Source organism: Mirounga angustirostris, unplaced genomic scaffold (genome assembly GCF_029215605.1).
Source record: "Mirounga angustirostris isolate CCGP_5_RB_7025 unplaced genomic scaffold, mMirAng1.0.hap1 SCAF_4, whole genome shotgun sequence".
Classification (NCBI taxonomy): Eukaryota; Metazoa; Chordata; class Mammalia; order Carnivora; family Phocidae; genus Mirounga; species Mirounga angustirostris.
In genome coordinates this window covers 175,939,307-175,962,189 of record NW_026991712.1, presented here as the reverse complement: position 1 = coordinate 175,962,189, position 22,883 = coordinate 175,939,307, and the positions used below count along the sequence as shown (strand labels likewise).

Here is a 22,883-nt window from a genome sequence, read left to right as displayed (position 1 = left end):
ACACTCCTTAGTGCTTGCTTCACGTTTAATGAATCATGCATCTGCTACCCCCGGTTGGTCCCAGAGCTCTGTTGTCTTAATCAGGACAGGCAGGACCCTCATTCATGCAGGAATTGCTTCCTCCGGGGCCGACAGGCAGCCTCTGGCTGGGTTGATTCCCTTTCATCTCGAACCCTTACCCGGCCACCATCTCTTCTTGCCCAGGGGACAGGATGCATCTGTTGGGTGGCAGATGACTACAGTGAAGTGGGGTGCCAGGGAGAGGAGTCAGAAGGTACCCCGGGGTGTGATGATGGGCACACAGGCAGGGACACATGGGGGGAGAACTGTTCCGTTTCTAGATAGGAAGGTGGGACTGAAATATTGGCTTTAAATAAGAGAAGGTAGTAAGTTAGACACGGAGAAGGATTTTCTGACTAAAGAACTTGTAGGAAAGACAACTCCTAAGAAGAAGGGTTACGGGGGGTATCTGGGTACCAGCTCTCCATGGAAGGAGAGGACAGGAGCAGAGGAGCTCCAGAGGTCTGGTCTGGTCCCGCCAGTCTCTTCCTTTTCCTTGTTTTTGTGCCATACGTGCGTATTGACCCTCCCTCGCCCCACCCCCATCTACGTACGACGACAGGAAACCCTTGATCAAACAGTAGCGCAGTTCTGCAGGAACCATGTGCAGCAGCTGGTTGTCATCCCCCAACACCCGCTCACCCCCCTTGGTCCGTGCTAACAGAACTCCTCAGTTTTGCTGACCCACAGCTCTCCGGCCAGAGACAAAGTCACTCCGACTCCCTTGCAGCTCGGGAGGGCCAAGGCATGAGAAGCAAAGAACGGCGTGATTTCCATGCCCTCCACTCTGCTGTCCTGCCTCTGTTTGGATGGGGAAGTTGTGCCAGCAGATGTATCTTGGACCAAAAGAGAGACCGAACGCTCAGGACGCGTGACCATGACGTCAAGAGAGTCTGGGCTCCTGGTACTGCAAAGCCTCCCACACGGGAGGTAGAGTAATGGCCCCCCTGAGGATGGTCTCATCCGAACCCTGGGGCCCCGTGAGTGCCACCTATGTGACAGAGAGCGAGGCAGGAGGGTCAGAGTCAACAGGTGATGTGCTGGCAGGAGCAAGAGACAGAGAGAAAGATCTGCAGATGCCACACTGCTGGCTCGGAAGCTGGAGGAAGGGAGCTACCGGCCAAAGAAAGTAGGTAGCCCTTTGGCAGCCAGAAAAGGTGGGGTCGTGGATGCTCCCGGGAGCCTCTGTAAGGGATGCAGCCCTGCAGACCCATGGTAGATTTCTGACCTCAGAGCTGTAAGACAATAAATCTGTGTTGTTTTAAGCCTATGGTCCTATGTTACAGCAAGAGGAAACGAAGACACATCGCATTGCCCCGGATGCTGACATCTAGGCTGTTCCAAGGGAGAGGGTAAACTCCTGCCTTGTTTAAGCCAATACCACTCTGGTCTTTGCCTTACAGCCAAACCTGGCACAGGACTTCTCTCTTTCTTCTGGCAAAGACACAGAAATCGGGGGGGGGGGTCTGGTTTCTCAAGCAGTTTACCCACTGTGGCAGAAACTGCTGGTTGTCCCTCAATACCCATCCTCCCCTTTTCCCATAGCTGAACTTCAGCTGGGTTCACTGACACGCGGAAGAAAGATGACCTTCCCCAGGTTCTGCGCCAGTAGGGATGGTTCTAGGACCAGGGTCTGGCCAATGAGACGTTGGTGGAAATGCTACAAGGCCTTTGCTCTTTCATCTTCAGCCCTTCCTTTCTCCTGCTGGCTGGAGCTGATGCTGACATCTGGGACCACGAGGTCAAGACCACAGACAACAGAGCAACAAGCCAGAAGGCACCCAGAACCTCTTCATGGCAAGCATTCTTGTGTAAGACTGCCTTCCTCAGCTTCTCCTTGGGAAACAGACTTCCGCCTTGTGTGAACCACCGTGCTTTGGGGTTTTCTCTCACTTGCAGCTCAAACTAATCCTAACCATACAGTCATCTCTGAAACTTTTCTCCAAACTTCTGTCTCCATTTATTCAAGTTTATTTTGAAGGGGGCAGTTTCATTTCCCTGGTAAGTACTGGATTCAAATTTTTAAAGTTTTTTTTTTTTAAAGATTTTATTTATTTATTTGACAGAGAGAGACACAGCGAGAGAGGGAATACAAGCAGGGGGAGTGGGAGAGGGAGAAGCAGGCTTCCCAGGGAGCCGGATGTGGGACTCGATCCCAGGACCCTGGGATCATGACCTGAGCTGAAGACAGATGCTTAACGACTGAGCCACCCAGGTGCCCTAAAGTTTTGTTGTTGTTTTTTTTTTAATAAAGATTTATTTATTTTTTTGAGAGACAGAGAGAGAATGCATGAAGGGGGCGGGGCAGAGGGAGAGGGAGAGAGAATCCTCAAGCAGATTCCCCAGTGAGCACAGACCCCAATGCAGGGCTCAATCCCAGGACCCTGGGATCGTGACCTGAGCTGAAGCCCAGAGCCAGACGCTTAACCAACTGAGCCATCCAGGCGCCCCCAAATTTTAAAAGTCTGATGATCATTTATCTTCCTGACCATCGTACGGGGTATTTGGACCACTGAAGATCCGCTCAGATGGTAGCTCTATGCTTGCAGGAAGGGGCTCCTGGTCCCGCCCATCCCCGCAGATGTCCATTATTCAGTGCTTACCTAATTATCTGCTAGAAATGCACAGTCTCAAATTCTCTTCTCACTGGTCCATCCTGGGGTACTTTTGTGACTTGAAAGATGGGGCAGTGAAGACTGTTCAGCACCCCCCAAAGCCACTAGACTGTCTCCATGTGGGCTTGTCTCTAGGGCTGACCTCTGTGCACAGGTCAGCTCACTCATTTCCCCTCTTGCCCCCGCCCCACAGCCAGTCCCAGGTACCTGCTGCCGGGAGAGCAGGATGTGGGCCAGGTGCTTGCCGACCTCCGCTGACCGATGGAGACATACACCCCAGGGGTTGTCGATGACATTGGCGACAGTGAGGAGTGAGGCTGGCCAGGTCAGGGCAGCCACAATGCCTGCAGAGGTGGGATATCAGTGAGGAAAGCAGTGTGGGGAGGTCCTTCTAGGGAAGTGACGGGCTGGCTAATGGATGCCCAAGTGAATGCATGCAGAGTCTTGAACTTGGAACCCACATGTTTTCCAAGGGCCGCCAAACTGCTAGATAGCAATGAAGAAAATTGCAGCTCATGCATTTTTGATTCATGGACTAGATTCCTTCTGTTCAAGCATCTGTCATGGTTGGGATTCCAAAGATGGCCTTGATCTGTCACTCCATCCTGTGTCCTCCCACTTTGTGCTCTACTCAGCGGTGCCCAGCCCTGCCCTGCCATCCACACTAGGCTCAGCCATGGGACTTGTTTTGGCCAACGAGATATGAGTCGATGTGCGACTTGAAATGGTTTTGTGCATGGGGGCCAGCCTCTTGTGCACTTCCACAGCTGGTGTGGGCTAGCCTGCTGATCCCAGGGGGAGGGTGACAGACAAACGGAGCAGAGCCAAGCTGCTCTCGTTGCCCCAGACAAGGCCAGCCTAGATCACTGGACAGTCGGCTGATCCACAGATGCATGAGCAGGCCCAGCTAGGATCAGTCAAATGAAGCCTTGTGACTTCTCTGCTATTATGAGAAATGATTGCTGTTTTAAGCTACTGGGTTTTGGGCTTGCTTGTTATGCAGCAATAGCTAATGGATAAGCTGTGTGACAATGTGGTTGGCTGTTTACCTGTCCCCTCCCCACAAAGACCATAAACTTCACGGACAGGAATGCAGCCTTAACTTCTCTGTGTTCCTAAAGCCCAGCACAGTGCCTGGCTCCCTGGGAGCCCTGGGCGTGCAAAGATATGGTAGCAATGGGCATGCTGCTAGTGGTGGGGCGGGGTGTGGGGTCGGGGGGCTTACCGGACAACACCGTGTACTTCAGGGCCTCCTGGGCCACCATGTTGGCCAGACCACTGAGGATGGTCTCCAGGGCATTGCCAAGCTCCATCAGGTACTTGGCCTCCCACGCCAGGCAGTACTGCTCGCGGCTGCGGGCTAAGGCCGTCCATGGGGCGCTGAAGGTGCCTAGGGGAGAACACAGGTAGGTGGGGTCTCTCCTGTCTGTGACGGGGACCACGTGTCCTTGCGGGCAGACAGAGGACCACCCCTGCTGATGAGCGGCAGCTGTCAGTGAAGCACGGCACCACCCCAGGAGTCAGCAGGCTGGGGTTCGAGTCCCAACTCTGCATTCATTAGTGGGGTGACCCTGGGCACACCACTATCCCACCCGGAGCCTTACTGTGCTTATCTGCGCAGTGGGCAGATGAATATTTAGCTCCCTTTAGAGTGTAGTCGTAGGAATGAAGTGTTGGAACTTCTCTATGTGTGAAGTGTTACTCTCTCTCACCCTGCAGTCATTCTGGCGTCAGCTGCTGAGGATGGATGATAGGAATGTGCACTGCACCAAGCAGCTGGCTCTGGGAATCAGCGGGAAGTCATTCTACAAACTCGGGCTGGGAGACGATCTGGAAGTTTGGAGCAGAGGCACCTGAGCCCAGCTCTGTCGTGATCTAACTGGGTCACCCGGTGTTTCTGAGCTTCAGTGTTCTCACTTAGGGACTAGAAATGGGGGATGAGGACAGCACCACCACAGTGACCAACGTCAGACACAAGTCCAACCCTGACCGTCTGCCTCCCTCTCTCCCCTGCTCCGTCCCCTCCCTCTGCCCTGATAGTGTCACCTCTCCAGCATGACACTGAGGCCCTCGGGGAGTTGGTTCCTGCCTCCTTCCCAGCCCCGTTGCTCCCCAATTTCTCGCTTACACTCTGCCCACCCCCCCGAAAAATTCTGCGTCTTCCACGGCCTCTGAAATAGGGGCCACCACTGCCCTGCTTCGTAGCTGGGGAAACTGAGCCATCCAGGCCTCGGTCGGCAGGGACAGGGACGTGCACACATCACACAGTCACTCTATTCGGCGAGAAGGACTAGGGAGTCAGCTCCCTGCCTGACTCAAAGGCCTCATGCCTACCGGATGGTGCCAGGCCAACGCAAGCACCATCCTGAGGCTGCTCCCCCGCTCTGCAGGGACCCTGTCACGGCTCCGCGACAGCTCAGGGTGGAGAGCAGGGGCTGGGGTGGGGGAGGATAAGGTGTGGAGGGCTGTATGCCGGCTCGGCAGCTTCCTGGTTGCTTGGCTCACAGCCAGGCATGCCCCCTCGGGTCCTACATCTCTAAGAATGGAATGATAACACCTGACTCCTGAGTGGGGATCACGTGAGAGGTCGCACGCACTGCATTATATAAACTGTAAAGCGCTGTATCGCCCCGAGGCCCCAGACATGCCCTATGGAGCCAGACAGAACAGTGGTAAGTCTGCCCCAGTCCCTGGCTAGCCAGGTGACCCCGAGCAGCCCTTGTGAACCTCAGTTTCCTTATCTATAAAACGGGGGTGACAATGATGCCCACCTCCCTGGCCTGGAGCGAGGGACTCAGTGAGCAAGGCCCCCCAAGATGCTCGCACTAGTGCCCGGGTAACTGCAAAACTGCTATCACTAGTGTGAGTAATCCTATTTAACCAAGGGCTGGGGGGCAGAGAATCCAACTGTCCCTATCGCACGCAGAAGCAACGGCTTCTCTCCCGGCAGAGACGGGAAAAGCTACCTTTTTCTCCCTCCTGAACTTCATCTAGTTTGCTCGTTTCTTTGACCACCCCCCCACCCTCCCTCCGCCCTGGTCTGGAGAGCACGCTGCACCAGGCTGCTGGAGGAGAACACTGAAGAGGGTTTCTTCCCGCTACAGTGAATTTGGCCTTCGACCTGGGGCCAACAGAGCAAATCGCACTGAATTTGGCCTTTGACCTGCAGCCAACAGAGCGAGTGAGGGTAAAGCAAAGAGAAGGAATTTGTTTCCAGATTGGGCAGAATCACAAATTCCTTAACTTAGATGCCTGCTCTTACTCCTTCCCTCCTGTCTTGGTCCTGCCTGCAGCGTGGTATCACGGAAAGGAGTGAACAGAGACACCCATGAACTTTGGGTCGGGAGACAAGGGTTCGAATCCTACATCTGCCTCTCTCCTGAACCTCATGAGACCCCTCTGGGCTTCCTCTTCTGCCAGATCAGGACAGGAACAGCCCCCACCTCAGGGGGTGGATGTGAGGATCCCGTGGGGTAAGGCATATCAAGTTCCCACTTTGTGGGTAAAATGCCTGACTCGGGGTAGGCACAGACTACGCGCTCAGTCAACGTTGGAGGCTCACTGTGTGGGGACGGGGCCTGGCCATCCCACACCAATAAGGCTCTGGCACTTGACCAGATGCAGGGGGATGGATGCCTCTATACAGAGCCTGGACATTTTCTCACTTGCTTTCTTCTGTCTTATTTAGAAGAGCTGTGGCTTCTACCCTCAGATCCCAGAGATCTGGAAACTCAGGAGAGAGATCTGGAAACTCAGGAGAGAGATCTGGAAACTCAGGAGAGAGATCTGGAAACTCAGGAGGCTGCCAGCACGTGTCTGGTTGAGATGCTCCGGGTTCCTTGACCCACCGTGCTCTCTCTCTCTCCCTCTCTCTCTCAGTGATGAACTGTTTGCTGAGCCTCACACTGGACACTTGCAACAGTGAGCCAGGCAGGGGGTGGACCACGGTGTTAGTCCTTGACACCACCCTGGTTAGAATCGCCCCGAAACGCATGTTCAAATTAGAGCAGCAAAGGGGACAAATGTTTGTGGAATGTCAGTGAGAAACCAGGTGCTTTCCATGTGTTAGCTTGTTTAACTTAAACTTTGCAAGTATCCTGAAAGGCAGGAATAATTTGTTCTATTTTACAAATGAAGCAGCTGAGGCACGGAGAGGTTAAGTAATTTGCTTGAGGTCAAGATGCACGGATCTCTCACCTACTTCAAGTCCTTTCAACTTTAAGTCACGTGCTTAAAATCCTTTGCTCTCTCTTACTTGCTCTGAGGATAAATTCAAACTCCTTGCCTCACCTCACATGCTCCAGCATGATCTGACCCTGTCAATACCTCTGCCTTCTAGCTCCCTGTTCCAGTCTTCCTGTGTTTCCTTTGCACCCCTGGGCCTTGGTACATGCTGTTCCTTTGCTTGGTTTATACTTCTTGCTCCTTCTTTACCCAGTTAACTCCCAGTCTTTAGCCTAAATGTCACTTTCTCCAGGAACCTTCCCCTCATTCTCCAGAAACACTCTGTTGTTTCTTGTACTGTGCCATCCATAAACCTTCCCTGTAATTATTGCTCAGTCATCCGTTTTCTCCCTTGGATCACATGTTCCATGGGAGCCAAGGCCATGGCGGTGCTGCTCACCATTGAATTCCTAGGGTCTGGCTCAATGTCTGGCATGTGCTGTGTACAATACTCTATAAGTACTGCTCAATGGATGAATTAATAGGTGAATGGGTGGGTGAATGAATGGGTGAATGGGTGAATGGTTGAGTGGATAGGTGGGTAGATGGATGCCTGCATCGATGAATGAATGGGTGGGTGGATGGTTGGACAAATGGATAGATAGTTGGATGGATAGATAGGTAATGGATGGATGGATGCACCAATGGATGGATAGACGGATGAGTGGGTGAACAGCTGAATGAGTAGATAGGTGAGTGGGTATATGGTGATGGATCGGTGGATGGGTGGATAGGTGGGTGGATGGATAGATAGTTGGGTGGATGATGGATGGATGGATGTGTGGATGGATTGGTAGACAGGTGGATGGGTAGGTGGATGGATGGTTGATGGATGGGTGGGTGTGTGGATGATGGACGGATGGATGGATGGATATGTGCACAGATTGATGGATAGATGAAGAGTGGATGGGTATGGGATGAAGTCATCTCACCTTCTTGAGCCTCAGTTTCCTCCTCTGCAAAATGGGGCTCCTCCCCCACCCCTCCAGCGGTATACACAAGCAAGGGCCTAGGCCAGGGTTTGGCCCACAGCAGCTGTCCCAGCTCAGTTAACACCTCCCCTCTCCCCCCACCCTTCTCTGTTCTGCCCCTGGTCCTCACGGTATTTGCCGGATGCCAGCCATCCTGTGATGGCGATGGTGATATGCAGCTGCCTGCCTTCTGTTAGAGGCAGAAACGTGAACTCTTCAATGGCCCCGACACGCTTCTTCATCTTGTATCCTAAAGACCCAGATACAAAAATGAAGGTGGAGATGACTGGGGACCCCAGGAATGTTTGAGTGGCTCTCTGTGCTCGCACACTCACAGTGAGTGCCAACTGCGTGTCCTCTCCCTGGACAAATGTCTCATTTTTAAGTCATTACAGGGTAGTTGCCATTATTGTCCCCGATTACAGCCAAGGCTAAGACACTTCCCAAGGCTGGCCGGCTCCCAACGGCAGAGCTGGGGCTGGAACTCACTGCTCCATCCTGACCCCATTGGTTCTAGATCTTTTCTTCCCACGAACATCACCGGTGTAACACACTCCTCCCAAAAAAGTGGATCAAACTGACCATGATTCTCCATGTGGGGAGGGATGGATCCCCCTCCCCCAGGGGAGTGGAACAGGGATCTCTGTGTGACTAGGGGGCTGCTGACACATATGATTTGGAGTCCCCCCCCCGGTGATACTGGTAAACGCAGGAAGCCTGTTGCGAGTTCCCGCAGGGCTGGGACCCAGCGTGAGAAGAGTCGTGTCCTCCTCTGTCCCCTGGGGAGCCATCCCGGGTGAGAATCTGGGCCTGTCCTGTAAGAGCCGGGCCTCCCTGGCTGAACATCCCCCAGGGGCCACCACTCCTTTGGAACCTTACCTGTCAGGCCAGCTCCAGCCGCCCCGAACAGCGAGGTTATGACGGCGATGCCGGCCACCGAGCCCAGAGCCGCCGCCCCAGCACTGCCAATGATCGTGGCGGCCCCAGCGGCCACGAGAGGGGCAGCTAGACCCCCGGTCACGCCTGCAAGGAAAACAGGCCATGGGAGGTAAAGGCGGGAAGATGCGGCCTTCCTGGTTCTTCCTCCACTGGCCGCCCACTGCCTTCCACGGATGCTTCTAAGAAGGCGAATGAATGAACGCACTTCCTGCTGACCGAGCACCTGGTGTGCGCTGGGGGCCACCTCCCAGCGGACCCCCTTACACTGTCCTCTCTAGCTTCGAGCCTGGCATCGTGCCTCGCTCCGCACCGCCCCAGCCCCTGTGGCCCCCGCCCAACCTGGCCTGGCCTTACCGATCACAGTCCCGCCCCCGACAGTGGCCAGGCCTATCAGGAGATAGCGTTTCCATTTCCTCCGGTTTTCTTTCTTCTTCCGGGACGCCTCAGCCGTCCTGGGGGAAAAGAGGTTGGTCTTTAGGGCTGGCTGTGCCTGGCACCCCTTGAGACCACCCCGCCTCACCAAGCCCCCAGCTAGGATCCATGCTTGCACGCTGCCATGCAGAGCGAGGTACCCAAGTCACCCTGGGCCGGTCGATGGTTTTAAGAAGCTGAGAAGTTTCCAAAACCCAGCTGGGAAATCCCAGTGTGTGGGATGTGCTACTTACCCAATGGATCCGTCCTAACAGGGTTGCAATTTCAATAATAAGAAGACAAAAAAAATAATAATAGCAAAAGCAGCACAAAAAATATCTTTGAACAGATGGACCCAGAACAAGTACAAATACAATCACAGACTCCATCGCCCCCGTCTGCCCTTCCCCTCCCTGCTCCCCACCATCTGATCCCATCTCCCGCTGAAAATGTCAGCTCTCAGAGACCTTGGCCTTGGGGCAATAGCTACAGTCAGCCAGACTTGACCTTTAAAAGCTATAAAATCGAGCAGAAAGGAAGCATTTGGGGTGAACTGGGTCAGGTGAAGCTGAGGACGGCTGCCCTTAGCGTGCATCAAGCCCGGCCCCCGTGTCAGGTCGGCGGCCCCCATGCTGCGGGGCTATCAGGAGCAGGATGAGGGACCCAGGGCAGGTCGGTGCAGCATGAACTCTGAGCTGAGGTTGGAGTTTGGACAACAACTCAATGTATAGCGTGACAGCATGATGATCAAGAGGGAAAATGGTTAATATTTACTGAGGGATCCTTCTTGCCAGCCGCCGTGCTTTGTACTTCACATGGTTTCTCTTACCCTGGGAGCAGTTTTATTATTGTGCCCGAGAGACAGACCAGTGAAGGGACAACAGCATCACCCTCCTGAGGGGCTGTGGGCATCGAGGAAGAGCATGCCTGTTTCGCATTTAGCATGATGGCACACTGCAAGGGGTGACCGAAAAGGTGGCTGCTATTCTCACGAGACTATGTGCGTTTCCCCAAGCCTCAGCTTCCTCTTCTGTAAAATGGGGTTAATAACAGCTATCACGTCAGGTTGCAGGTTGTAAAGATGGAACGCATTCTTTCTTCATCCACCCAACCAACAACCCGTCACCAAGGGTGGGCTTCGTGCTGGTACTTCTGCACGTCGAGTATCTGTGAGCAGAACCACGCAGCCCTCGACCAAGACTCGTTTCCTTCCCATCTCGTTCCTCCTGAACCGCACGTTGTCTTGAGAAGTAGCTCATCCTCCAGTCATCGAAGAGAAGTGGGATTTGAGCTGGGCGTTCAGGAGCTGCTCCGCCGTTTGGTTCTCTGCCGGCTCACCTCAATGAATCCTTTTCCCACGCCCCCCTCCCGGGTGTCGAGTACAGCCCTTCACAGCTACTTCACTAAGGGAAGCGGAAACCCAACATCAATGTCACCACGTACACCACAGGCGCTGCTTCTTGGTGGCTGAAATTCATGCCATCGGACGTGGGATGAGGCTGAACTGTGTGCATCGAGCAAAGCAGAAGGCAGGATGGCGACAGAGCGTGGGTTCTGACGTCAGGATTTGACCTTGTGAACTTGACCTCGACCTCTGCTGTGTGGTAGTGGAGCACCATCCACCAGGTTCGGCTATCCCTCCCTGTAATGGTCCTCCCTGCACAAACATTACACATCCCTGCCCTGTTGCACTGAGGGGCCCCATGACCCACTGTCGCCAATGAAAGGTCAGTGGAAGTGGTGTGTGCGTGTCATTTCTGGAACAATCTTTAAGAGTCAGCGCAGGGGTCTGATGAGCCTCCTTCTGCTCTGCCACGAACCAGCAACATTCCAGATAGGGGTCACTCCGTCACCCTGGACCCAGGACCCAGGACCGACAGTGCAGTGTGGACTAAAGCCACTGCCAGTCTGCAATGGACACATACTATGAACAAGAAATGCACCTTTGTTGCTGTAAGCCATTGAGATTCGGAGGTCATTTGTTAACTGCAGCAAAAGCCAGTCTATCCTGTTGGTTGAGCTACCTACTGTGACTAAGGACCAATTATTTGACCCATCTGACTTGCCTCCCCCTGCAAGTGGGAATAATAGCACTTCATCCCCGGGGGCACTGGGAGGGCAAATGAGATAATCCACACACAGCGACTGGCATATTGTAAACGGCCAGTATGTTTGCTGCTATTATCGGTCCTTTCATTATTACGATAACTGTCTCCTACATGTAGGCTGGAGATATACTTTGGCCCTTGATTGCTAGCACCACTCCGTGCAAACTGGAACGTTGGCAATTAGTTGTTTTTGGCAGAGTTCAAGGTCTGAGGAAAAGACTCGGCTGCTGAGGACGTGCAACAGGAACGCGCATGCACCAAGCAGCTGTCTCTGAATCGGCGGCATCTCATTTCACAAACTCGGGCTGGGACACAGTGCGGAAATTTGGGGCGGAGGTATCCGAGCCCAGTTCCACCATGATCTCGCCGGGTCACCCAATACTCCTGAGCTACAATTTTCTCACGTAGGGACTGGAAATGGGGGGATGAGGACAACACCACCATAGTGACAGATAGTATAACCCTGATCGTCTGCCTCCCTCCCTCCCAGCCTCCGTGTCCCTTCCCTCTGCCCTGAGTGAGGATAGTGTCACCTCTCCAGCATGACACTGAGGCCCTCGGGGACCTGGCCCCTGCCTCCTTTCCAGCCTAGTTGCTCATTATTTCCTCACTCATGGTCTGCCCTCCAGAAACACTGCACTGCCCCCGGGCACGGCCTGGGCCTCAGCCCCTGTGCTCCTGCTGGGCCTTGGCTGTCAAGGACCTTCTCACCTTCCTCTGGCTGCCTATACATTAGTCATTATTCAAGAGTCACCTCCTCCAGGAAGCCTGCCTGAGCCCCAGGGTTGCCTAAATGCCTGGACTCTGGGGCCCCTGACCCTCTGTATTCAGCATGGAATTCTAGACCACTGGTTTTCAAAGGGTGGGGCTTTTGTATCAACTGCATCACAAGCCCCCAGGGTAGCTGTTAAAATCACAGCTTTCTGGGCCAGAAGCTCTGGGCATGCAGGTGGTCAGGGAGCTGTACCCACAGCAAGCCCTCCAGGGACCTGCTGTATCTTAAGTTGGACAATTGCCCGGACAGGACCCTTCTTGCTCTCTACCCTCAGCAGCTTGTCCTGGGCTCGGGACCTGGAGGGTGCTCAGAAAACCTTCTCTTGAACAGAACCTAATCATTCCGACAAGGACTGGACGTGAACATGTTGCAACAGTATCTACTCCCCCATGCACTGCCCACATCTATAAAGCCGGCGAGGCATTTTGGCTAAATATTTTATTTAGCCAGAGAACAGGCCAGTCACCATCAAGCATAAAACTTCTGAGCTACTAGGACCCATCTGAAATGTTGTAAAGTTATATAAATTTCTGCTTCTAGATTCCTCCTGCAGCGACATCTGTGCAACCATGATACTAGATAATCTTCCCTTTTAGCGGAGTTTATGCGTAGTGGGGGGGAGCTCATACCCTAAAGGGAATAAAATACCTATACAGTAAATAGGGTTCTTGAAGCTGTTTTACTTAAATGTATGAATCCTAGTGTATCAAATCCATTTAACAAAGATTAGATGGATGATATACTCTAATCTCTAGCATTATTATTTAAATGTTTATAAAAATTTGCTGAATCAAAGAGAATACAGTATTTCCCCCCAAGTTATTTAGCTAAGGACTTCTCTCTCAATATTAACCCAAACTGATTTCTTTACTTATTTAAGTACTCGAACGTTCTTAATAACTGTTTTGTACATGAAATGAAGGGCTTTGCCATTCTTCATTAATTAACACAGCATTTTACTCTTGCAGTTAATTCCATTGTCTGACTGAATTTCAACGTCTAAAGCACCACAGGAGATGCTGGCTGGGAGTTACGTCTACAATGCTTCCTATATTTGGATATGGGAATTCAGGGCATGACGCTAAATCCAAATGGAGCCCCGTTCCCATTATTGACCGCCCACAGGTCAGATACCATGGCAATCTCTGCCACGCTCATGCTCTGGGGTGCCAGAAATGACCCTGAGTTGGTGTTCCACGTCAGCCTTCCAAGGACAGAGGTTGAAGCCATGGATACATGGTGAAGAACAAGACACCTATGTTGCCCATCTCATGGATCCACAAATAAAGGTCACCCCCTGCCACTCATCTCCCACCATGAGAGGGTGTTTCTTATCCTTAGCACCATTATCGACACCTTGTCTTTTTTTAAAATCACCTTCTCCAGCTGATAGAGGGAGAGCTTATTTCTGGGAGTTCTAGAGACAGATTCCTAAGTAAAAGCACAGAAAGCCCCATTAAGAATGATCTTTACTGGGGCGCCCGGGTGGCTCAGTCGGTGAAGCATCTGACTCTTGATTTCGGCTCAGGTCATGATCTCAGGGTCATGAGTTCAAGCCCCGCATTGGGCTCCACACTGGGCATGGAGCCTACTTAAAAAAAAAAAAAAAGTATCTTTACTGCTTTCTTTAGAATTAAGGAGGGAACCTGGGGGTGTCAACCATGCCGTGAGGGATGCACTGAGTGCCGTTCAGATGGATACGGTGGTTGAATCCGATGGTGCCACTGGCCAGTGGTGTGACCTTGGCCGAGGTACGTCACCCCTCTGACCTTGTTTCTTCCTCTGCAGAACCATCAGGGGACTGTCTGTGCATCAGATGAGATGGCATCTTGTCCTGCATCTACTGAGCGCTCAGGGACAGCTACGTGTTGACCATGTCATTCTGATGTGGTCAGTGTTAAGCCAGCAGGACATGCACTAACATTTATGGGCACCTACTATGTGCTAGGTGCTGGTCCAAGCTTCTGATCTGCATCCATTCATTTAATCCTCCTAATAGCCCTGCGATGGAGATACAGCCATCACCCCTCTGCTGGAGGTGAAGGAGCTGAGGCACAGGGAAGTGAAGTCACCGAACATGTGGGGGAAGCTCGGGTGGCCTCTGGGCTCTGCGGGGTGGGGGGAACCCAAGAACAGAAATGTACATCATCCCCCGAACCCGAGCTGCAAAGGATCGCCTCAGGGTGTCGAGTGATAAGCTCACCTTGCAGAAACACAAACCGTGGAGCTAAAAGGAACCTGCACAGAATTTGATCCTCTACTTGTCTAGGTGAAAAAAACGTGCCGTTGCCCGGAGAGGGAAAGCAACATGCCCAGGGCCACACAGACATTTAGTAGCAGAATCACACTGAGAACTAGGTCTCCTGGCCCAATAGTCTCTAGGCCTCCCCTGGGCATCAGACCCTTCCAGAGACCACAGGAAGAATCTGAAAGGTCTCCAGAGTCCCTAAAGCAGAATTTAAAACTTACACATGTGGAGTATTTTTCTGAGGAAAGGGCTCATGTGTAGGAATGTGAACGATGATGATGTACTACAGCAAATAATGATATTTTTCAACCAGTTACTCTGTGCAAGTCCTGCTCGAAGCACTTCCCATATATGAACTCATTTGAGCCCTCCCAAGGACCCTATAAGGAGGGTGCTATTATTGTCCCATTTTGCAGATGAGGAAAATGGAAGCCCAGAGAGGTTAAATAACTTCCCCAATGTCACACGCTGAGCTGGGCTTTCCTAGAACTTCTGTTCTGCATCATCTCTGATCTGGCATTATGAGTATCGGCAAAACAGATCCTCTCGGTAACATGTTTTTCTTCTGATAATAACATTTCCAAACAAACAGCTAAGATTTTCCAAGCATACATACATGCATGTGCGTGTCCGTGTGCAACAAGACAAGGCTCTGGGCCCTGCTCGTGACTATGGTCATGGGCCTGGATCCAGGTGTTTCTTTACTGACACAGCTCTGGGAATTAACACAAGCCTGTTTGTTCTCAGGTTATTTCAACAGATCAAGTTGCTTCCTTTCTCCAGGAAACAGCCCCTTCCTTTGCCCTACTAACCCCAGGCAGGAGGGCAGCTCCCCAGCTCTGAAGTTGGCTTCAAAGCTACGTGGGACTGGCGCAAACTGGCCACTCCAAGAGAGCCATCGTGCTGGACAAAGAGGGCGCTGGGAGACATGCCTGGTGCAAAGAGCCCGCAGTTAGACTGTGACCGGGATTGACTGCTGTGGTATCAGATCCCATGGAACGTGTTCCGCCAAGAGCTGAGCTCTGGCCAAGCGACCAGGACAATTTCCCTCTATACACGCCTGACCATGCATAGATAGCAAAGCCGCTCTGCAGCTGGAAGGTACCGGAAGGGAAGGACTCCTATCTATTGCGCCCCTGCTATGGGCCAGCCCTGGGCCGAGCCCTCCACATGACCATGTTAGGTTTTCACAGTGACCCTGGGAAGATGCTATCCTTATTCCCATTTTACAGATAAGAATATTGTGGTTTAGGGAAGGGGGGCGCTGTCCAAGGTCAACAAGTAGATGGGTGTCAGAGATAGGATTTTGATCCAGGCCACTCTGGCCCATGGACAAGGTATTCCAAGAGCCTGAGGTGGTGAAACGGGGTGCCAGGGTCACAGACTATTGATGTTACAGACTCACGCCCCTCTCCCCCAGCCATAATCCATTGAATCCCCACTTTGTACAACTGAGGACTGGGGACCAGAGAGGGGAAGTGACTTGCTAAGGCCACACATCGAGTCAGGGCTGCATTGGGACTCTTGGTCCAGTGCTCCTTCCATCCTCCTGCACCAGCTCTTAATGGTGGGGAGGGAAGAGGGGAGCATCTGTTATCTGCAGGGCACTCAAGTGGAAATCCTCAATTCCTGGCAGGCAGGGCTGGGGTCACGGGGCTCCCTTACTCAGATTCCTCCTCTTTGGTTTCCTTCAGGCTCTCAAGGAACGTCTCTTCAAGGAGATCCAGCTCCCCCAAAGGCACTCCGAAGAGGGAGGTCATGTGGCAGATGAGGACGCGGGCCCGTGCATCATAGCGCCCTTGAAAGAGAGAAACAAGGGCAGAGAATCAGTTTAGGTTTTAAGCACAGAGACCTTAACGGCAGTGTAACAGGTACAGCCCCAAGCCTGGAAACGCCCTACATGCACAACCCCACCGGAGGTGGTCAGCTAAACCACAGGCCAGCCTCCTGGATGGGATACGGTGCAACGCTGAAAACCACCGACCAGAGGCAAGGTGGTATTTTTCACCAAATTAGCAAAGATCAATTTTTTTAATCCCAAAGCTGTTAAGGAGGTGATGAAAACAGGTGGGTGCTCGAGGACCTCGCTGGTGGGAGTGTGCATTGATATAAACGGCCCGGAGGGCCATTTAACAATACGGATCAAAACCTGAGAACAGGGGTGCCTGGGTGGCTCATATGGTTAAGCGTCTGTCTGCCTTTGGCTCAGGTCATGATCCCAAGGTCCTGGGATCAAGCCCCACATCGGGCTCCTGGCTCAGCGGGGAGCCTGTTTCTCCCTCTCCCTCTGTCTCTTTCCCTGCTCATGCTCTCTCTCTCTCTCTCTCTGTATCTCTGTGTCTCAAAGGAATAAATAAAATCTTTAAAAGCAAACAAACAAACAAACAAAAAACAAAAAAACCCTGAGAACAGCGTGTACTCCCAAAATCATAGAGACACAAAGTAGAACAGTGACCAAGGGCTCGGGGAGGGGGAAAGGAGGGCGTTAGCATTTAGGGGGACAGAGTTTCAGTTTTGCAAGATGAAAAGAGCTCTGCAGGGGCACCTGGGGGGCTCAGTCAGTGAAGGGGAGGCCCTCTGGGGGGCTCCCAGTCGGTGGAGTGGCCTACTCTTGGTTTCAGCTCAGGTCATGATCTCGGGGTTGTGGGATTGAGCCCCATGTCGGGCTCCACACTCAGCAGGGAGTCAGCTTGAGGATTTCTCTCTCTCTCTCTCTCTCTCTCTCCCCCCTCTGTCCCTCCCCCTGCTCATGCTCTCTCTCTTTCTCTAAAATAAATAAATCTTAAAAAAAAAAAAGAGCTCTGGAGATGGACGGTGGTGGTGGCAGACACAGTGAATATGCTTAATGCTACTGAACTGTATCCTTAAAAATGCCTAAAATACTACATTTTATGTTATGTGTATTTTACCCAATAAAAAAAAGGAGGGGGGAAAGATGTGCATCCCCGCTGGCCCAGGAATTCTATTTCTGAAATGCTAATCTTAAGAAAACAATCCTGAATGTGGCAAATAGTAAGTAAAGACCCTACCACTGCCTTTATAATGCAGAAGTGATAGCAATCTGGAGATTTCTTTTCTTTTTTTTTTTAAAAGATTTTATTTATTTATTTGAGAGAGAGAATCAAAGACAGAGAGCACGAGAGGGAAGAGGGTCAGAGGGAGAAGCAGACCCCCCACTGAGCAGGGAGCCCAATGTGGGACTCGATCCCGGGACTCCAGGATCATGACCTGAGCCGAAGGCAGTCGCTTAACCAACTGAGCCACCCAGGCGCCCAATCTGGAGATTTCTAACATCAGGGGATCCGTTATGTAAACTACAGCACATCCGCCCCGTGGAGAATAAGCCATAAAAAAAAGATTTTTTTTTTTTAATTAAGATTTTTTTTTTTTTTTTTTTTTTGACAGAGAGAGAGACACAGCGAGAGAGGGAACACAAGCAGGGGGAGTGGGAGAGAGAGAAGCAGGCTTCCTGTGGAGCAGGGAGCCCGACGCGGGGCTCGATCCCAGGACCCCCGGGATCATGACCTGAGCCGAAGGCAGACGCTTAACGACTGAGCCACCCAGGCACCCCCATAAAAAAAAGATTCTTAAGAAAAGTTTGTAAATCTGAAAAAGATGCTTATATAATGAAACAAAATTTTTATTTTATTTTTTTATTTTTTAAAGATTTTATTTCTTTATTTGACAGAGAGAGAGCGAGAGCGAGAGCAGGAACACAAGCAGGGGGAGTGGGAGAGGGAGAAGCAGGCTTCCTGCCAAGCAGGGAGCCCCATGCGGGGCTCGATTCCAGGACCCTGGGATCATGACCTGAGCCGAAGGCAGACGCTTAACGACTGAGCCACCCAGGCGCCCGAAACAGAATTTTTAAAATAGATAGATTTACTTGAGAATAGGGTCCCAGCTAAGGAAAAAAAAGCCCACTGCTGAGGAAAAAGGGAGAGAGAGAGGTCAAATAGGATTTTTTTTTTTTGGTCTTTTCAAAATTATCCCTAATGAACTTGGGTTAATTTTATAACTGGAAAAATTAATCAATCAAAATTTAACCAAAGGTGGTCTGTCCAAGCCCAGAAGCTTGTACGAATGCATTACTACTACCTGGCTAGTGAGGCACGAGGGACGTGAGGGTGCCCTACCTCCGAACATGACATCACTCAGCCGCCCAAGCTGGAGACGGGGGATTCGCCCATCCTCCTCCTTCACCCCGCACACCCAAAGTCCCCGAGACTGTTAGTTTATCTAAAAAATCTCCACTGGGGGGGAAAAAAAATCACTGCATCCCTGTCCCGGCTTCCCAGCCCCCACTGGGAGGGTGGCCGCTCTGACTGGGACCGGTCTGGGGGTCTCTGTTCTCTGTAGAGAACCTGCGTGTTCCGCCACATGGTGGGCATAGCGGGGCAGTGAGGCCCCTTGGGGTGCAGCACGTCAGCACCTCAAGCCCCCAAACCTCCACCACAGCCTCCAGTCATCCAAATGTTCAATGAATAAATTGACGGACTTGGGGAGGGATCCTGTTTGTGTGTCAAACCCTGGGCAAACAGCTCATCCTTGCTTGGGTGGAAAGTGGAAATGGTGAGAGTCACCTCACAAAGGTTTGAGGAGAGGACTCCCGGTCCACGAGAGGCCCCTAATGAACGTTACGGCATTAGACTCCTCCGCTGGGCACCCGCGATGTGGGCAATTATATTATACTAAAAGAGCAGCAGCTAGCCTTCACCATGCACGGCCCTCCAAAGCCCTGAAGTTTGAAGTTTCAGCTTCTGCAGGATAAACCAGTTCCTTCCTGGCATAGAGCACTCAGCGAGCTGCGAACTGGCAGTGTTTGCCCCCCTGTCCTTGACTGCAACTGTCTGCATGCTGGGGAGTAGACACGTCTTATCTCGGGATTACTAGGTCAGTTAAAGCTTCATAAAGGAGCTCCCCGCTCTCACAGACTATTGCATCCAGGTGATAGTTGAGCTGTGGAAAGCCAGCCAGCCTTGGCCATGGTGATTAATCGGTGGCAATTATAATTAGCTGTGAATTCATACTCTGCTGGTTAAAGCTCCTGTGATTCAGCTTCTGGAATAAAGGTTGCCAGGTACATAGGTGGTCAGCTTCCAATGTATACTCAGGCACGGGGTTCTGGAATGTGTAAGGGTCACTGGTGGCCAGGCTGCTGGACTTGGAGCTGAGGTCCTATATGAGGCAGATGGTAGGTGGTTGGGGAGGGGCATGAGTCTGAGGCGACCCCGACACTGGGGTTTTCTGGTCCTGGCTCTACTGCCAACTTGCCAGGTTGGCCAACTCACTCAAGGGGCTGACTATCCTGTTGCGGAGCTCGGGTCAAGAGCCTGGGCATCGTTCCTGGTTTTTCTGGTTGCCCTACTCCAACATCCAATCCACCAGCTAATGCTGTCAGTTGCACCTTCAAAATGTATCCTGAGTCAGATCCCGGCACTCCACACCCATTGCCTGCCACGGCCACTGTGACCACCTTCCCTCTTCAACTACCGGCCATCACCCTGGTTCTCATCTTTCACGCATGCCAGCACTCTATGTGTCGCCCAGAGTCAGAGGGGCAAAGTCATATGGCTAATTGTGCTCTCTGCCCAACTAAAAACTCTCCCAATGCACTCAGAATAAAATCCACATTTCTTCCCGTGGTCCACAAGGCTGGACATTACCTGGCCCCTTCCCACCACCCTCTCCCCCTTCACTTTCCCCTGATCCCTGTTTCACGCACCAGTACCTGGCCCACCAAGAAGCCAAGCTCTTTCCCACCCCAGGGCCTTGCACTTGCTGTTCTAACTAGAAGGCTCCTCCCCCAGAGCTCTGCCTGGCTGGTCCCTTCTCATCAGTCAGGTCACAAATTTTATCTCCTTACAGAAGCCATCAGCCTCTGAAGTACAGCAGCCCACTGCTGGTCACGCCGTCCCATTCGTGGTTCCTACCACTGTTGTATCTGTGAAGAGCTTGACTGTCTGGCTCTCCCCACCAGACTGTCAGACCCATGACGGCAGAAACTTCTGCTTTGTTCCTTGTTGTCTCCCAGTGCCCAGGATGATGCCCAGCAATTAGTAAGATGTGTTGGCTCAGTAACTAACTGAAACTCTCCCTTGTCTGCCAGGTTCTCTGATATGCCCACCCATTTCTCCTCCCACCGCCAGCTTAGACTTATTCTCTCTTTCCAGTACCCTCTGAGCCCTGCATCCCCAGGGACAAGGGAGACACTGGGTTTGCTGGGTAAGGCCTCTCTCCTCCTCTGGGTAAGGTCATCTCTTACAGTGACGAGTTACTTTTAAATGTCAAAGTCTTGACAACGCCTCAAACACCCTCTCTTGGATCTGTTCATCACTCAGTTTCTTCCTCAAATGTCACCGCCTCTGAGAAGTCCTCCCTGACTCCACTGCTTTCTACTCCCTTATCAGGAGGTATTTTCTTATCACCTTTTAAAAATTGATTTTTACATTGGCCGACTTGTTTATGATGTTTCCCCCTCTGGAACAGAAGCTCCAAATTCACTGTACAGTCCTAGCATCCAGGTGTGTGCCCAAAACAAAGCGGATGTGTAATTATCTTTGTAAGAGTAAAGAATAGACTATTTGTAGGAATGAATGAATGAACGGATCTCTGTTGGGAGTGGTCCAAAATAGGGGAGAATAATTATGCTGGATAAGATTTGTATCTCCTTCCAGCAGAAACACCCTATGATTAATACTCATATCAATACTGGAAGCTTCATTTACGCCCTGCCTCCTCGAAACTAGACGTGGTGGTGCCCTCCGCATGTACCGGTTCCCTGAATCCTCACAGCCACCGCAGCAGGCAGCTGCTGTCATAGCTCATTCAATCCAGAAAGGACACAGAGACAGAGACGGCTGGGTCACTTGCCCTGGGCCACCCATCTGGTGGGTGGTGAAGCGGATGGTCCGACTGCAGAGGCTGTGCCCTTGGCCCTGCCCAGGACATGGGAACCGTGGCTGAGGCAACAAAACTCACATATTGCTTTTGGCTTCCGCTCCTCCCGCCTGGCGTCCCCTTGAATCTGGGTCAGGCCTTGATCTTCCCCAGCCTGCCCAGCAGTGGGCAGTGGGCACACAAGGTCGCCCCTGCTACTCCTGAGGACTGCTCAGATCCCAGTCCAGAGCCTGGGCCGGCATTTCTGGAAACCCACCCGAAGGACCAAGGCCAGAGAAACTGGTCTCCCGAGGTCCCTTCCAGCTCAGAGATCTAAGGGTCAGCCTCTGGGTGTCTGTTCCCTATCCCACCCCCCGGGAGGAAACTTCAAAAGTCCAAGGTCACTTGGACTTGAAATAGCTCCAAAGCAGCCTCTGCCCTATCTTTCATCGACCTCAGGAGACCAGAGTCTGCAAGTCACTGAGCACGTGAATCCAGATGATGCGATGTAGGGTTGAGACCCACAATGGGAGGTCACAGGGAAGCTCGTGAAAATTCAGATTCCCCGGCCCCGCACTCAGGCCTGGCGTGGGGCTCGGAATCTGTACTTTTCACAAGCTCCCTATGTGATTCTGAAGCAGGTGGTCCCCACTCTGAGAAACACAACAGTGGGCAAGCAGGTTAGTGCTTCCAGGTCTGAGAAGGTCTGGGCACCCTCACGCCCGGAGGCAGGGGAGTGATCGAGATGCCCTGTGCTGTCTCTGCAGGAAGGAAAACCGTGATCCGTGGCGCTCCTACTAAGTGCCAGGCATCACCAGAGGAGTTAGCCCATGCGACTGATTGCTCAACCTCCCAACGGTCTTAGGAGCTTGGTATGACAATGCTTGGCTTTGCTTAAGAGGGAAGAACAGGTGCAGAGAAACTTTCTAAGTCACTCAGCTGAGAGAGTGGGGGAGCTCGGATAACAAGCCAGGATTATCTGATGTCAACATCTCTGTCCAGTCCAGTGTGGCTGTCTCTTAAAAGCAGATTGACTCTTGAGTGAGTTTGAGGGTTCCAGAACAATCCCACGTGGTCAGCAGCGAATCCTATTTTCTGTGTTCAGGGGTATGTGGTGTGCACACACAATTCCAGGCACAGCCCTAGCTTATGGTCCACAAGACAGGTCACCCTGTTCTTTGGAAAATCTTGGTGGGGGTGGTGGTGATGGGGCGGGGGGAACCTAGGGATCTCAGCTCTGCCACCAGGGGGCAGGAGTGCACCAGCCCCACATAACTACCGGACAGCCCAGGTGCCCACCCCAGACATACAACCCCATACTGCAGAAGCCCCTGGTGCCCAACTGGTCCCTCTGGCTTAGGAAGAGCAAGGGGGTGTGTCCGAAGTCACCCGCTATGTTCATGACAGGGCAGGGGCCAGAACCAACACTTCTGGGCTCTTCCCTCCACCAGCATCTGCTATTGCATCCTGTCCTTCACTGTCCAGGGCTGTCCTATGCATCGAAGGATGAGCGGCACCCCTGGAGCTTGGCACTAAACACCAGTTGCACCTCAGGTGTTGTGAGAACAACCCCACTCTCCCCACATTTTCAAATGCATCCCCCTGGGAGGGGGTGGTATAATCTTCATTGCAAGGCACTGAACCAGACTCTGTTCT

The 22,883-nt window shown here is 52.2% G+C and overlaps 1 protein-coding gene across 3 annotated transcripts in view; it reads right to left on the bottom strand.

The window, feature by feature from the left end:
- The window catches only part of TMCO4 (transmembrane and coiled-coil domains 4), an 89,184-nt gene that overhangs the window by 39,159 nt on the left and 27,142 nt on the right, over positions 1-22,883 (bottom strand). For all 3 annotated transcript variants that reach the window (XM_045898550.3, XM_045898551.3, XM_064589831.1), the window contains 6 exons: positions 16,017-16,149; positions 9,164-9,261; positions 8,750-8,893; positions 8,001-8,120; positions 3,901-4,065; positions 2,883-3,019 (listed from right to left, as the gene is read on the bottom strand). In XM_045898550.3, coding sequence (XP_045754506.1) covers positions 2,883-3,019; positions 3,901-4,065; positions 8,001-8,120; positions 8,750-8,893; positions 9,164-9,261; positions 16,017-16,149 — 797 coding nt within the window. The remainder of the gene's footprint in view (positions 1-2,882; positions 3,020-3,900; positions 4,066-8,000; positions 8,121-8,749; positions 8,894-9,163; positions 9,262-16,016; positions 16,150-22,883) is intronic.